Source organism: Lygodium microphyllum, chromosome 17, assembly GCF_053477565.2.
Source record: "Lygodium microphyllum isolate KBCC chromosome 17, Lygodium_microphyllum_v1.1.10, whole genome shotgun sequence".
Taxonomy (NCBI): Eukaryota; Viridiplantae; Streptophyta; class Polypodiopsida; order Schizaeales; family Lygodiaceae; genus Lygodium; species Lygodium microphyllum.
The window spans coordinates 102142667-102156148 of record NC_141151.1 but is presented as its reverse complement, the minus strand read 5'-3'; the positions used below and the strand labels follow the sequence as shown (position 1 = coordinate 102156148).

Genomic DNA, 13482 nt, shown 5'->3' with positions numbered 1-13482 from the left:
GCTCACCATGAAAGATGTGGGGGAAATTTGAAGTTTTGCTTTTGCAATGGATATCATCTATAGATTGAGAATGGGTGACACAAAGTGTGATGGACTAAGGATAGAGGCAAGAAATGAAGCCAGAACCTAAAATATGTAGATCTCTTGCACATGTGGTTGAGCATCTTGAGAATCTTCCATTTGTTCAGAGGCATGAAGGCTTGTTCATTGAGATGATTTATGAGGGATATGTCTAGTGCTATTACGTGGCACCCGATTGTCTGTAGCCACATTGTGTTTGGTCACACTCAAGGAGGATTCCTCCTCTATGGTAGTGATGGGAGTGTCATGACCTATTGTTGCTTAGTTGTGCTACACCAATTGAATATGAATATCGACCAATGTATTTCTTTGCCCTCGTTGTAATTACTTTTGTTGTTTTGTGTGTTCATAAAATGTGCTCTTGCTAATGTTTTGTTGTGTTGTTGTAGCACATAGCATGTTTTTACAGAAGTAAAGTCTATGTGTTAATGAGGAAACATGCTATCATCGATTAGCAATGCCCACAAAATAAGACTATTTGAAGCTAGAAGTTATAATTTGGATATGCAAGCAACTTTTAGATATCATTGTTTTTTCCCCCACTCTTGTAAACATGCATTTTTCTTATATATAAACAAAATGGTGCTATGGATTTGAGACTCATTTATGCTTTTGGATGGACTATAAGTTGCCCAATATACACAATGTTTTAGTTATGTTTGCAATTTTCTTACATATACACAAAATGGTACTATGGATTTGAGACTCTTTATGCTTTTGGATGCACTACCAATTGCCTAATATACACAATGTTTTAGTTATGCTTATGAATGCCCAATATACACAATGTTTTACTTACACTTGTAAAGGAAATCTATTTTAAGATTAAGTTATGCTTTGACCGTTTGTCTTTTATTGATTTTATGCATGGCAATCTAAGATGAAATTTCCATGTTTTACATGCTCTCTCAAACATGCATTATGATGTAGTGAGAAATATTGAGAGAGGGTTGTGTGTTGCGTATATATTATAAGGAGAGAGAGAGAGAGAGAGAGAGAGAGAGAGAGAGAGAGAGAGAGAGAGAGAGAGAGAGAGAGAGAGAGAGAGAGAGAGAGAGAGAGAGAGAGAGAGAGAGAGAGAGAGAGAGAGAGAGAGAGAGAGAGAGAGAGAGAGAGAGAGAGAGAGAGAGTAGGGGGTATCACAAACCTAGGGGGCCTCAGAGTTCATGCACAACACCAAATGCCCTAGACGGTCTCATGGCCAAACTTGGATAGGAGGAACTATATCATATCAAGGGTCAAGCAGGGTTCTTCCTCATGGCATGATATCATGCCCTGCATGGCTCAAGCCTTCATGGGTCACCACTCGAGGTCAACACTGTTCACCACGTCATGTCACCTTGCCATAGCATCTTAGTGTGTTACAATCCCCTTGGGATAAGATCTCCACCCCATGTCATGGATTGCCCTTAGCACACACAACTCCAATGGGGCTTCTCACATAGCACGGTCACTTGGCACCTTGCATGCCTCATCTTGCCATGACTCACCCCCATGACTCAACTTGTCTTACCCCCAAGCCTCGTGTGTCTCCTGACCTCCTTTCAATAAGACTAACAAGTTATTGCTAGTTCTCAACCCAGGGCTTGACTTGGTTCGTAGACTTCAAGGAAGTTCATGCTAGCCCATGATTTGCTTCCATAGGAATCCTGATTGCCATCACCCGATCACTACGCTAGCTTCCGCATCAAAGGCACATTTGTCACTTGTGATTTTTCACTTGTTTTCTAAACTCGAACCGAAGTTATCTTCTACCATTTACTTCCCAAGGCATAGTGCCATGTCCATATCAAGGGCCTAGGCCTATCCACACTCTTGACACACATCTTACCTAGACCATCTATTGTTCCCCTAATAGGTGAATGGCACACTACTTAAACATCGGATATGTAGGCGAGCTCCAAGTCTCTTGATGATGAGGCTATTTATCCTATTGTAGAGACTCCCGAGGAGTAAGAGATCAACACCATTGCCTCATGGGTGGCTCTACATTCCAAAGGTTGCAAGTGTCACCTTCTTTTGTAGACATGAGTTGCCAATTCTTACCACCACCAATTGAGTCAATCCACATGCTCTATCCATTGCAGAAATTCTGTGATTGAGAGATTACTTTCACTACCTCATGGGTGACTAGCTCTTTTGAGAAGCGCTTTCCCTCATATGGGGTCCAATTCTCCCACGTAAGTTCCTTTGCTTCTTGGAAAGGGCTTAGTTGCAAGCTTCCTAGTCCCAGTTCCAAGTCACCTATTTCCAAATCCTCCCTTGGTGGTGTATCTCAATTTCTTTTGGCTCGCTCCAAGATCATGAGCATTAGCCACTTCTCCATCTTGCTCATAGGCCTTCATCGACATAGGTTGAGGCATCTCACCCAGTGTGTATCAAGGGTGGTTCTCGGATCCAAGTAGCACCTAGTGTATCAAGGGAGGGTGAGGTCTGAGACATCGGCATGGTGCATAACAAGGGAGGGTGAGATCAGAGACCCTCCCTTGATACATGCTTGCATCTCACCTGGTGTGCAAAAAAGATTTGCTCTGGCCCACATCATGCCAAACTTCACCCTTGATGACGACAGTCAAGCTGAGCTAGCTCTTTTACCAAGTGTCATGAACCTAGGGAGCCGTAGAGTTCATGTGTAAGACCAAACACCCTGGATGGTTACATGCCTTAGCATGCACTACAAGAACTATCTCATATCAAGGGTCGAGCGGGGTTCTTGCCCACCTTGGCACCATATCATGCCTTGCAGGGCTCAAGCCTTCGTGGGGTGACCACTCGGGGTCGACACTGCTCACCACATCGTGTCGCCTTGCCATAGTGCCTTAGCGCATCATAGTCCCCTCGAGACAAGATCTCCACCTCATGTTGTGGCTCGCCCTTGGCACATGACTTCAATGTAGCTTCTTAGCATGGTCACTTGGCACCTTGCTTGCCTCAGCCCACATGGAGGACATTGGGCCCCGCCGCCTACCTAGGCTCCTTGGAGAACCTCATTAGTCTAGGGGGAAAGACAGATGGTTACTCCTTGGCAATACGTGGTGCGGAGGGGTGAGCGAATGCTAGGTTGCCCAAGCGCTCACACCCCGCTATCCTCACAAGGAGTTAAAACACCATGGTATTACAGGTGCCCTAAAACCCCGCAGTTACGTGGGTCCTAACATTGGCTCCTGCGTGCCGTGAATATAAAGCGTAGCGTGGTGGTAGTTTCACGACAGTTGAGAAGCGAAATTCCACTAGGCATCCACCCCCTCTCGTGAATTCTTTGACCTCATCGACAGGCAGAGACATCAGAAAACATGGTGCTCATCCATGTCAAGCAAAGCGACCACAGGCAGTTCCTCTACGAGTGCCCTTCCACGCACAGTGTGGATTCGGTCATCAGGGATGTCGTGCTTATCCATAACCTGCAGCTCAGATTACTGGTCCTAGCCCAAGAAGGTGAGCAGCTGTGCCTTTATGGACCTTCCAAGCCTCCAACTGACCGTGAAGAAGACAGTGATGATGACGATGATAACCCTTCGTCTGGTAATCTTCATGAGCCGGGATGTAGCCGCAGGGTTCATGGCCCTTTCTACCGGAAAGATCCCGCTCGCAAACGCACTGGCGAAGGTTGGCCCCTCTGTCTAATCAAAAGCTTGTTCAATCAAGTTCATATCACAATCCTTTTTGGATGTTCTCTGTACCCAAAATAGTATCCAGATTCACAACAAATGAACGCATAGTGGCGTCTTTCTCTTAATAAAAAATCCTTTACTGGTAATCATTAGATTGTCTGAGCCTTGAGGTGTTGGTTGGGTATTGGTGCCGGAAGATTTTTGACGATGCTGTAGGTAAAGTCCGTTGAACTTTGGAATTTCTGTTTCCAGTATCTGTACTAGAGAGTCGATACTCCTCTGGAACAAAATATGATAAGTGGCTGTTGAATACCTTGTTGATCATATGTTTATATGTGGTTGCTGTTGCTTTAAAACAACGGCTTGGGGCCATCACAGACATGTATCGAGTATTTGGGCAAGATCCATGCTGTATTGACCTAAATAATCCATTATTCAAATAGCCAGAAACGAGTCAGCAGAACTTGCACCCAGAACCTCTTGGTTGTATAATCAAGGTCTTAGTTTTTGGTCTACCTCTTTGGATACATTTTTTGTTGTGGTTATTACATGCTAAATTGTTAATGGTATAGTCGGCTGAAGTGTTTCATTATCAGGGTTTTCAAGGAGAAAGTTAGTTGTAGAGTCTAGATACAACAGTGAGATGTAATGTTTTCATGTGGCAATCACAAATTACATTTTCAGTGGCTTGTTGGTGGGACTTTTCTCTAGCTGATTATTGCCATGCTACAGTTTGTTGGCGACTTCTCTTAACATAAGCAAGTCAGATTGTTTTGCATTGCCTAAGATGATGTTCTAATAAGAGTCATTTTCTCTCATGCACAGCTTGTGATCCAATGATTGCTGAAACCCTCAAGAAGACATTAGCAGAGGCTGAAGCTTGTGCTTCAAAGGTTATATTATTGTTCTCTCTCCTAGTATTTTCTCATCTCTTAATTTTCATTGTATTAAACTTCCAAACGTTCTCTTTCTTTTTACTTTGTGTTGTGCTACTTCGGCATAGGTTGTGTTGTGCTACTTCAGCATAGGTGTTTGTCCTACACCCTCTATGCAGTGTTCCTTTAGATGACCCAGTCATCACCTATGGCCCAAGAAGAGCAGTCTCCAGTGGTGCAAACTGTCTATAGGGAGATTTCCTCTTATGTTTGGTCCTCAATGTGCTGAGGCCCCTACTGCAAGTGGAGCATCCTAATCATCCTATGGGGAGTTTTTGCCTTCTACCGAGTCAATTTGTTATTTTCCTGATACATATGTTACATGTGCAAAATTGATTTTTTCGGTTAACAGTATTATACATAGTGAAGGTTCTTGGGAGTGCATGTGCATCCCTCAATGTCTATAAGGCCAGATGTTGATTTACTAGGTCAATGTTCATGATCATGAGCCAAGGACAGTTTTTTGGAGTTGGAGGTTTTGTGCCCAGGCTTCCTGCTGGACCATCATCATCCTGTTTGTGCAAGATCGTGGCTTACTCCTGGAAGCATCGGATTTACTTCAGATGAGATGCATAACATGTATCAAAGCCATCAAGTTCAATTCTGGGGGGGCTTTTGCTAGTTTTATTTTCATTCCAGCTTCCTCCTTCATTGCCATGCCCATCTCATTCTTCATCTCTCATCACCATAACCATCACCAACTTCGTTTCTCCTCATAATGCATTAGCAACTTCCTTTTCCTGGCCATTGCATTTAACTCCCATCTGTTTTCCTTACATTCTTATTCTTTCTCTTGCCTTGGCGTTGTTCAAGTCATTCCCATTCTTTTGTGTTTCTTTTGAATGCATTCCATCCTTTTTATCATGTTTAGGACTAAGCGTAGGTATAAATGAGCTAGGAGTGGAGCTTTAAAATGGGATTTGAACTGATTTTAGGAATGGCTATCTGGCATTATTGAACTAGAAGGATGCTCAGAATTAGGCATGAATTGATGGTACCCATGCTTAGGTGTAATCTGGCTAGAAGTATACAAGAATTAGAACCTGTCAGATAAGCCACCTAAATTGAGTGGTTTGAACAGGCTATTCAAGCTCAATGTGCATATGATGAATTGTCTTGGAACACCGTTGTGGTGTTTTTATCCAACACATATGACATGGATAAGCTACCCAGTTTGAGTCTTAATTGAGCTCGAGTTTAGACATGCATATGATGGATTATCTTGAACACACTCCTTGTGTTCATTGGAAAAATATTATAGTTTGGATGATATGATGTAAAGGGTTAGATTAATTCATTAGACATGCTTTGATAAGTTTTACTTCTGATCTTTTCAATGTTTCAGTTATGAACATTTCATGACTTTCTTTCACATGTTAGGTTAGGGTTTTTTGCAATGACTAGGTAGAAACCCATACAAGGGTGCTGTACAAACTTGGAGTATAATGAAAGGTTATTTTCTGGTTGATGCAAGTGGCAAATTTTTTCAATTATGCAGTTTATGATCATTCCTGACAAGCTAGTTTCGGAGGTCCAGAGTAATTTGTGATCACTCTACATTTTGGCATCATTTTCTCCCTGTGTTTGGCAAAGAATTGTACCATATAGAAGCTTGACTTTGAGTTTTTGACATTTAAATCGCACACATTTTCACAGTCAATGTTGCTGAGACCTTTCTTGGTGTGGTGTATCCTAGATCATTTAATAATGTAAAAATATTATGGACCTTTGTGATGTAGAAACATGAATATCTTATGGTCCATCTATCTACAGCAAGAGAGTTTGCATCTATCTAACAACAATGATGCTGTGAATAGCAAGCTTGGTGCTTCTCCGCCTTAGGCCCTTTGAGCATTGGCATAAAAGCCACGGTTACTACCCAAGCAAACATTTATCATTAAATCACAGGCATGTGCTTGATGGCACTAACTACACTGATTGAAAACTGGAAGGAGGGCTTGGCTTATCTATACATGAAAACATGAAGCCAATAGACCTGAGTGGATGTCTAGGAGCCAACAAGAGGCATGCTTATATGCTTATATGCTTTTAGAGTGCAAGAGTGAGGTCTTGCAAGTTAATAATCTTTATGCTGACATAACCTTGTCGTTTCAATCTTTGGAGATATCTGATGAGGTATAGGAGTTTTGGGAGAGCTCTATGACTAGCAGTCTTTTTCCCATGCCATCACCCTTCAAATCCAACTTTTAACTTACCCTACATCCATAAAGCATTAAAGTGCTGCTCTTATAAAGGTAAAATGACTTCAAGATCAACTTACCATTGCATGTGTATGTATGATGACTAGCCAACTTATTGCATTAGTTTTAAGGTAGTTTCTCTTACTATGGATGTAGGTTGATGTTAGTGAGCTTATTGTGCTCGTTTAGAATAAGCTTTCAAAGGGGGAACTAGTGCCCCTCACTAGAAATCATCCAACATAGATCCAGGGGAATGCTTGTTGAGATGTCCTGTTACATCGTTGGACATTAGGATGGGTGCTAGTAGCATTATGGGCCACAATCATATCCCTGTTAGAAGTGATGCAGCAATGGAAGCATAAATAAGTGTTGAAATATACTGCTGAACACAAGACAAAAGAGAAAGAAAGAGAGAACATTGCAAAGAAGAGAACTTAGAAGAATGCATGGGAAATGAAATCTATATACCAAACACGAGACAGTCGCGTACAACAGTGAGTCATTGGCTAAGAATGCCAACTCACTTTTTTAGCATTGGATTTGTAGAGCACATGCGAATTACTCACTTTATGTATATGGGAGTGATATAGGTATTGTGGTCACCACTATATATGTAGATGACTTGATTCTTATGGTTGACAATGAGACAATGATTGATTATGTTAAGGGTTTTCTCAAGGCATAGTTTGAAATGAAGGATTTAGGAGACTTGCGTTATTTTCTTAGCATTGAGATAATGGAGACTCTAAAGGGCATATGGCCGTCACAAGGACAATATTCTTTGGATATGTTGAAAAAGTATGGTATAACTGATTGTGAGCCAATTCTATGCCTTTGGACATTAATGCTAAGCTTAGTGTACATGAGAGTGAGTTGATTGAGGATGTCACTATGCTAGAAAGACACGTTGGGTTTTTTCATCATGCTTATCACAGCCTTCTGTTTTCTGCTTTGTCATCCAGTATTCTAGTGAGTGTAAGGTGGCTAGATATTGCAGCCTCACCAAAAGTTTTTCGATGTGTGTTGTTCCTGCTTGTGGCTAATTTACTGTGTTTCTAGTGACCAGAACCTACTTTACTGTCTGTAGCTGTTGTTTGTCTTGTTTGTGATCACTGTCAATGAAGCATGCTTCTGTAGTCATCAGATTTCAGAGCTGTTGGTGGAGATTCTCCTCTCTCGGGTCCTCTGGCCCACTGCTGTTGGCGGCAACTGGACAGAGCTTTCCACTGGCACAATTGATGCATGCAATAATGTTGTATCTCGATGTGTACACCATGTAGTATACTCTAATCCAATGGTACACTGTACATCTAAAACTATTAGCCATGTCATAGTAGGAAGTATTCCCAAGAGTTCATCCAATCTCTTACTTCATTTGAAAAAAGATTGTCGATTTGAGCCCACTATAACCGAGATGGTTTTCAAGTATCTCTCAACCTGTAGCATTGCTGTTGCTTTACTTATTGGATTTTCATACCAGACAAATGCATGTGCTTCTTTGGGCATGTCAACATTTCATTTATAACTAGATTTATTATCTCATCTGATTTTTTTCCCAATAACCAGACAAATGCATGTGCTTCTTTGGGCACGTCAACATTTCATTTATAACTAGATTTATTTTCTCATCTGCTGTCCTCTCTAGATATGGAACATGCATTTTTCATCTTAAACCTGTCACTCACTGGAAGTCCAAATGATGCATTCCAACAGGAGCAAGTACAACATAAGGTGACACTCAATGTGGCTACATTGAAGGAGGCCTTACAAAATGTTAGAGGGGCTGTAATGATGTGTTATCCCATGGGACTGCCCAACTATGATCCAGTGCACCAATTGCTGAATGGAACCTACAAAGGTTTAAATGCATTGTAGTTTTTCTTTGAGGACTTGGTGTGTTATTTGTTTGCATCCTAAAACCATTTCTATGGAGGAGCAGGACTAAGATGTATTGCATTCCTTGGAGTGTCCTTCTTCTTCAATCCTTAAAGCATGCTATTTCTTTGTAGATGGTGATTTGCTGGATCCTGACACAGCACAAATGTGGTATGCTGGCAAGGAGTTTTTCCGTGAAAAGAGGCTATCTGATCATGTAGGGAAAAATGAAAAAACCAAGGTATGTAGCAGTCTATTTGGACTTGTCCTACACCAGGAACATATTTCCAGCATGTCTGGTTTTACTTTTACTGTGATGTAATTCTTAACTTTTATAATGGTTAGGTTATTGCCAAACTTCAAGCTAGAGGTCGTGCTCCACCACCTCGTGAACCTGTGAGTAGCTGCAGATCATACATCTATTTCATTTGTAACAGTAATCATTTTGGTTCTCTTTCACATTGCTTCTCCTCATGTCCTTTGCAGCCAGTAGATGCAGAAACTCAAAAGGCAATGATGGCTTGGTATTACAAGCAGCAACAGGAGCAGAAGGTGGTGCATGCAGTTACTTACATTTGTGTACATGGACTTTTTGAAATTTTCATGTTTGTGGAGTTGTTTTAGGAAAGTTATAAAAAATAACCCTCAAATTTCAAAAATCACAACAATGTTAGCAGTCATGTTTGTCATGCCTTGTCATCTCTTGTATGTGAGCCTTAATCTGAGTCAGACGATGACTTTAGGAGTTCTGACCTGTCTATCACTTGTTTTGACCGAGGAGCACTTTGTTTATTGCATTTCAGTGCATTTTCTCCTCCAGTCGGGATTTTGTGTACATTTTCCGGGGCAGTTTTTGCATTCTTCAACCTGCGTCACGTATCGGACATTGTCCACCCTTTCCGGGATTTTTCTAAGCATTTTTGGCATTTTTACTAGCATTAAATGCTGGTCGGCCATATTTTTTTCCCTAGATTTCGGATCGGCCAGTTTTTCGGATTTTTGGCCATTTATTGCCATTTCCCACTTGGCAGTCATTTAGATTATCATCTTTCCTCCTTCCTTGGTAGGTGCACTCTCTGACTCCGTCATCTTCCTCCATCTTCGGTGCTGCCATCATCATCAGCATGATCTAGTGCTCTCACTGACATTGGGTTGTGTGCAGGGACTGATCAGTCCTCTTGTATTTAGCATTAGTTCCTTGTTCAGTGTAGGTTTATTTTCTTTTTCTCTTGCAGATTGTCTCTCTCTCTTCCTCTGTGTTCGAGTTCCTTCTTTTGTTGCGCACTCTTCACATGGTATTATTGTCTAAGAGACATAGAGCTGACTTCTGGTGGAGGGGACCACCCCAGACTGCGAGGCGGCCTTGCCACATCAGTGTTTTGCTGAAAACAGAGCTTTTTGCTTGGAGGCGCTTGCTTTTCTTGTGCCAGGTACCTGTTTTGCTGCCCACTTCCTCTCTTGCTAGAGACTACAGGCTTCTTGAGTCAGGTGATAGTCTTCTGCTACAAATGTAGTGTTCCTTGGTTAAGTGATAGCTCTCCTCAGTAAACACATGCATATAGTTCTTGTGTAGGTGCTAGTCCACACCAAAGAGGTAGCCAGTGGATCCATCTCCACCAAAGCTTTTGTTGCAGGTTTGGAAAGGGGAACGAAGAAGAAAGGGAAGTCAAAGGCTAAAAGACAAGAGAGTTCTTCAGGTTCTAACTCCAACTTGGAGAAGCCTAAATGCCCATATTGTGTCAAAAGTGGTGTAGCAGTGGAAGCATAAACATGTGCTGAAATATTTAGCTAAACACAAGACAAAAGAAAAGAAAGAGAGAACACAATACAAATGAGAACTCAGATGTATACTCGGGAAATGGAATCCATATACCAAGACATGAGACAGTACTGATATAACGTGAGTCACTGGCTGTGGAGGCACTGGCACCTGCTCCCTCTCTCCAAGAATTGTCCAGTGATGAATGAATAAGTGGAGGAGGAAGCCATACAATATATAGGACAAATAAATGCCCAAAATATGACAGATCGGCCAGCATTAAATGCTGGCCGATTGGCTGCAAATAATGGCTAAACCATAATAAACAATGGCAAATAAAATGCCTAAAATGTCTCTGTGCCTAGCCTGCTGTACCACAAGTACAGACTCAACCATGAACTGACTAATCTGCTAACATATTGTGGGAAGGGGACACATCGAGAGGAGAAATGTTTGAAGAAGTACCCTCACCTTCGTTCGAGAGCGAAGTATGGAGCTACCGCATCCGAGCCTTCTACCTCTACTCAAGCAGTTACCCATGAGTCTGTGTTCCTTCATATTGTTGAGGAGCCTTCCTCAATGGTTGCCTCATCTTTTGAGAAGCCTTGGCTGGTTGATAGTGGTGCTTTTAGTCATATGACTCCACGAGGTGATTTGTTGCAGGATTTATGCCCTTCTGAGGGTTCCGTTATTTGGTGACATTGTTTTGGTGCCTATTTGTGGTGTTGGCACTTTGCCTTTATTTCCTAACCATGGATTGAGCTCCCTTTCACAAGCTCTTTATGTTTCAGATTTGGGCTTTCCACACCTCTCCGTTTATGGCCTCACAAGGCTTGGTACTCGGGTTGTCTTCATTGAGCAGACCGTTTGTATTGAGGATTCCACTATAGGGGTTGTTATCGCGACAGGTTGGTAGGAGAGCAGGCTTTACAGGCTCAATTCCCCTTCTCTTATGTACAGTCCTCCGAGGCAATGGTCTATTGCTACACCTGTTTCCTCTTGTGCACCCTTTTTTTCATAGGTTTCTTCCCATCTCCCACCCTCTCCTTCGATGGTCCCTTGTACCCCGAATCCCTTTTAGAGGGGGACGATCTTGGTGATGGGGTTGTTGATTTCCTGGCCCTTAGTGTTTCAGAGGGGGACTTCCCACAATCGTGAGGAGCTTCTTCATCAGTACTTTTCATCGACATTGGCATTCCTCTTACCACCCTAGGATCCGTTTCTCCCTTGACCTTCTTGTTAGCAGAGTATTTGTCAGCTCATGTGTGAGTCTGAGCTTGATTTGGGCTGGGCATTTTTATTAGGTATTTTAGGTATTTTCTAGTGTGGCATTTTATGCCAGTGGAGCATTTTATGCACCAGTCGGCCAGCATTAATGCTGTCCGACCAGCATTATTGCTCCCCACTTTTTCAGCCTATTTATACTCAGTGCTCCTCCTCAGTCAGTATCATCATCATCATCATCACCTTCACTATTTGCAGACTCTGTGGAGAGAGGAGCCAGAGCCAGTGCCAGTGCCAGTGCCAGTGCCCACGCAGCCAGTGACTCACTGTTGTATGCGATTGTTTCGTGTTCAGATATATGGATTCCATTTCCCGTGCATACATCTGAGTTCTCATCTGTATCGTGTTCTTTTTTCTCTTTTTGTCTTGTGTTTCAGCAGTTTATTTCAGCACATGTTTATGCTTCCACCGCTGCTCCACTTCTGACATGGTATCAGTTTTCAGGATCTGTGTTTCTGCTGTGTTTTATTGCTGATTTCAGGACTGTTTTGTACCCCTGCTGATCAGACGACTGCTGTCGCAGCCAGGCGACCTGTTTTGGGGCTGTTTTCAGCTTGCGTTTTTTGCAGTTTTGCCATCGCCTGCTGCCTACGCACCCTCTACTACTTGCGTTTTTCATCTGCAGCTGCTGGCGACAGTTTTCGACTGCTCCTGAGACGGATATGACTACGACTGCTGTGAGAGGGACAGAAGAATGTCATATACGACTGAAGTCAGGAAACTGGATTTCCAGCATGGTTACTTCACTGTTCTAATCCGGGAAGATACAATCTGTTTCTTACTCTTCGAGTTTCTTTCCAAATCAACAGCCACTGTCTGCCATTAAAAATCAGGGAAGTATTTTACTTGTATGCAAATTTCTTATTTTTGCTTTCCAATTCCAGTGTAATAATGGCAGAAAAAGGGAAAGAAAGGGTAATGGAAAGTTCTAGTTCCGGGGATCAACCTATGGTAGATCCCCATGAACCAGACATACAAGAAGAACAATGGGAAGAATTTTTTGCTACGCGAGAGCAATTTGATGATCTTACTGCTCGTGTGCAAACTCAGGGGGTTCAAATGGAATTTTTAACCCAAACACTTACTGAAATAAAATCTCAATTAACTTTATTGTTGGAAAGAGATAAAAATAAGATAGAAACCTCGGATGTCCCATCTTCATCGAAAGATTTAGATGTGACTATGCGAGATCCTAAGGAACCCCAAACTTACCATAAATTGAGGGATAATCCAGTTCTAAAGGATATGAAACAACCTCAATTTTACGGGGAGGAAAAAGATAGGAATAAAGACACAATCTTTAATTTCCTCCAAAAATGGGAAGATTTACATAAATTAAAAAATACCCCACCACATCTCCAAGCACTGGAGGCTAGTTTAACTTTGGGGCCCAAAGCATATAAGTGGTGGCGAACTTTAAAGGAGGCGAATAAAATACCTGAAACTTGGGCTCAATTTGAATCTGTCTTTTTGAAAGAATTTCTTCCTGAAAATGAAATGGAAAGAAATTGGGAAGATTGGGATTATGTCAGACAAAAGGGACGACCCCTACTGACATATCTGGAGGAATATCGTGAGATAATCCTCAAACTGGAAGGAATTGATGAATTCCAAAAAACAAGAGGATTCATTAGGGGACTGGATAAAGCCTGTAAAAAGGAAGTAAAACGGAGTTTACCCAAGACGCTGGAAGAGGCAATTAAATTTGCATTAATTTATGAAGATAGTACGCGTCC

The 13482-nt window shown here is 42.0% G+C and overlaps 1 protein-coding gene across 6 annotated transcripts in view; it reads left to right on the top strand.

The window, feature by feature from the left end:
• The first annotated feature begins 3176 nt into the window (after positions 1 to 3176).
• Positions 3177 to 13482, top strand: part of LOC148022204 (uncharacterized) — a 29236-nt gene continuing 18930 nt past the window's right edge. For 2 of the 6 annotated variants that reach the window (XM_087697851.1, XM_087697847.1), the window contains exons 1-6: positions 3180 to 3687; positions 4518 to 4585; positions 8542 to 8686; positions 8838 to 8944; positions 9049 to 9099; positions 9190 to 9255. In XM_087697851.1, coding sequence (XP_087553977.1) covers positions 3375 to 3687; positions 4518 to 4585; positions 8542 to 8686; positions 8838 to 8944; positions 9049 to 9099; positions 9190 to 9255 — 750 coding nt within the window. In that variant the 5' untranslated portion in view covers positions 3180 to 3374. Of the gene's footprint in view, positions 3688 to 4517; positions 4586 to 8541; positions 8687 to 8837; positions 8945 to 9048; positions 9100 to 9189; positions 9256 to 13482 lie in introns of all 6 variants that reach the window. The other 4 variants (XR_015694470.1, XM_087697849.1, XM_087697848.1 and 1 more) reach the window with 3 other exon arrangements.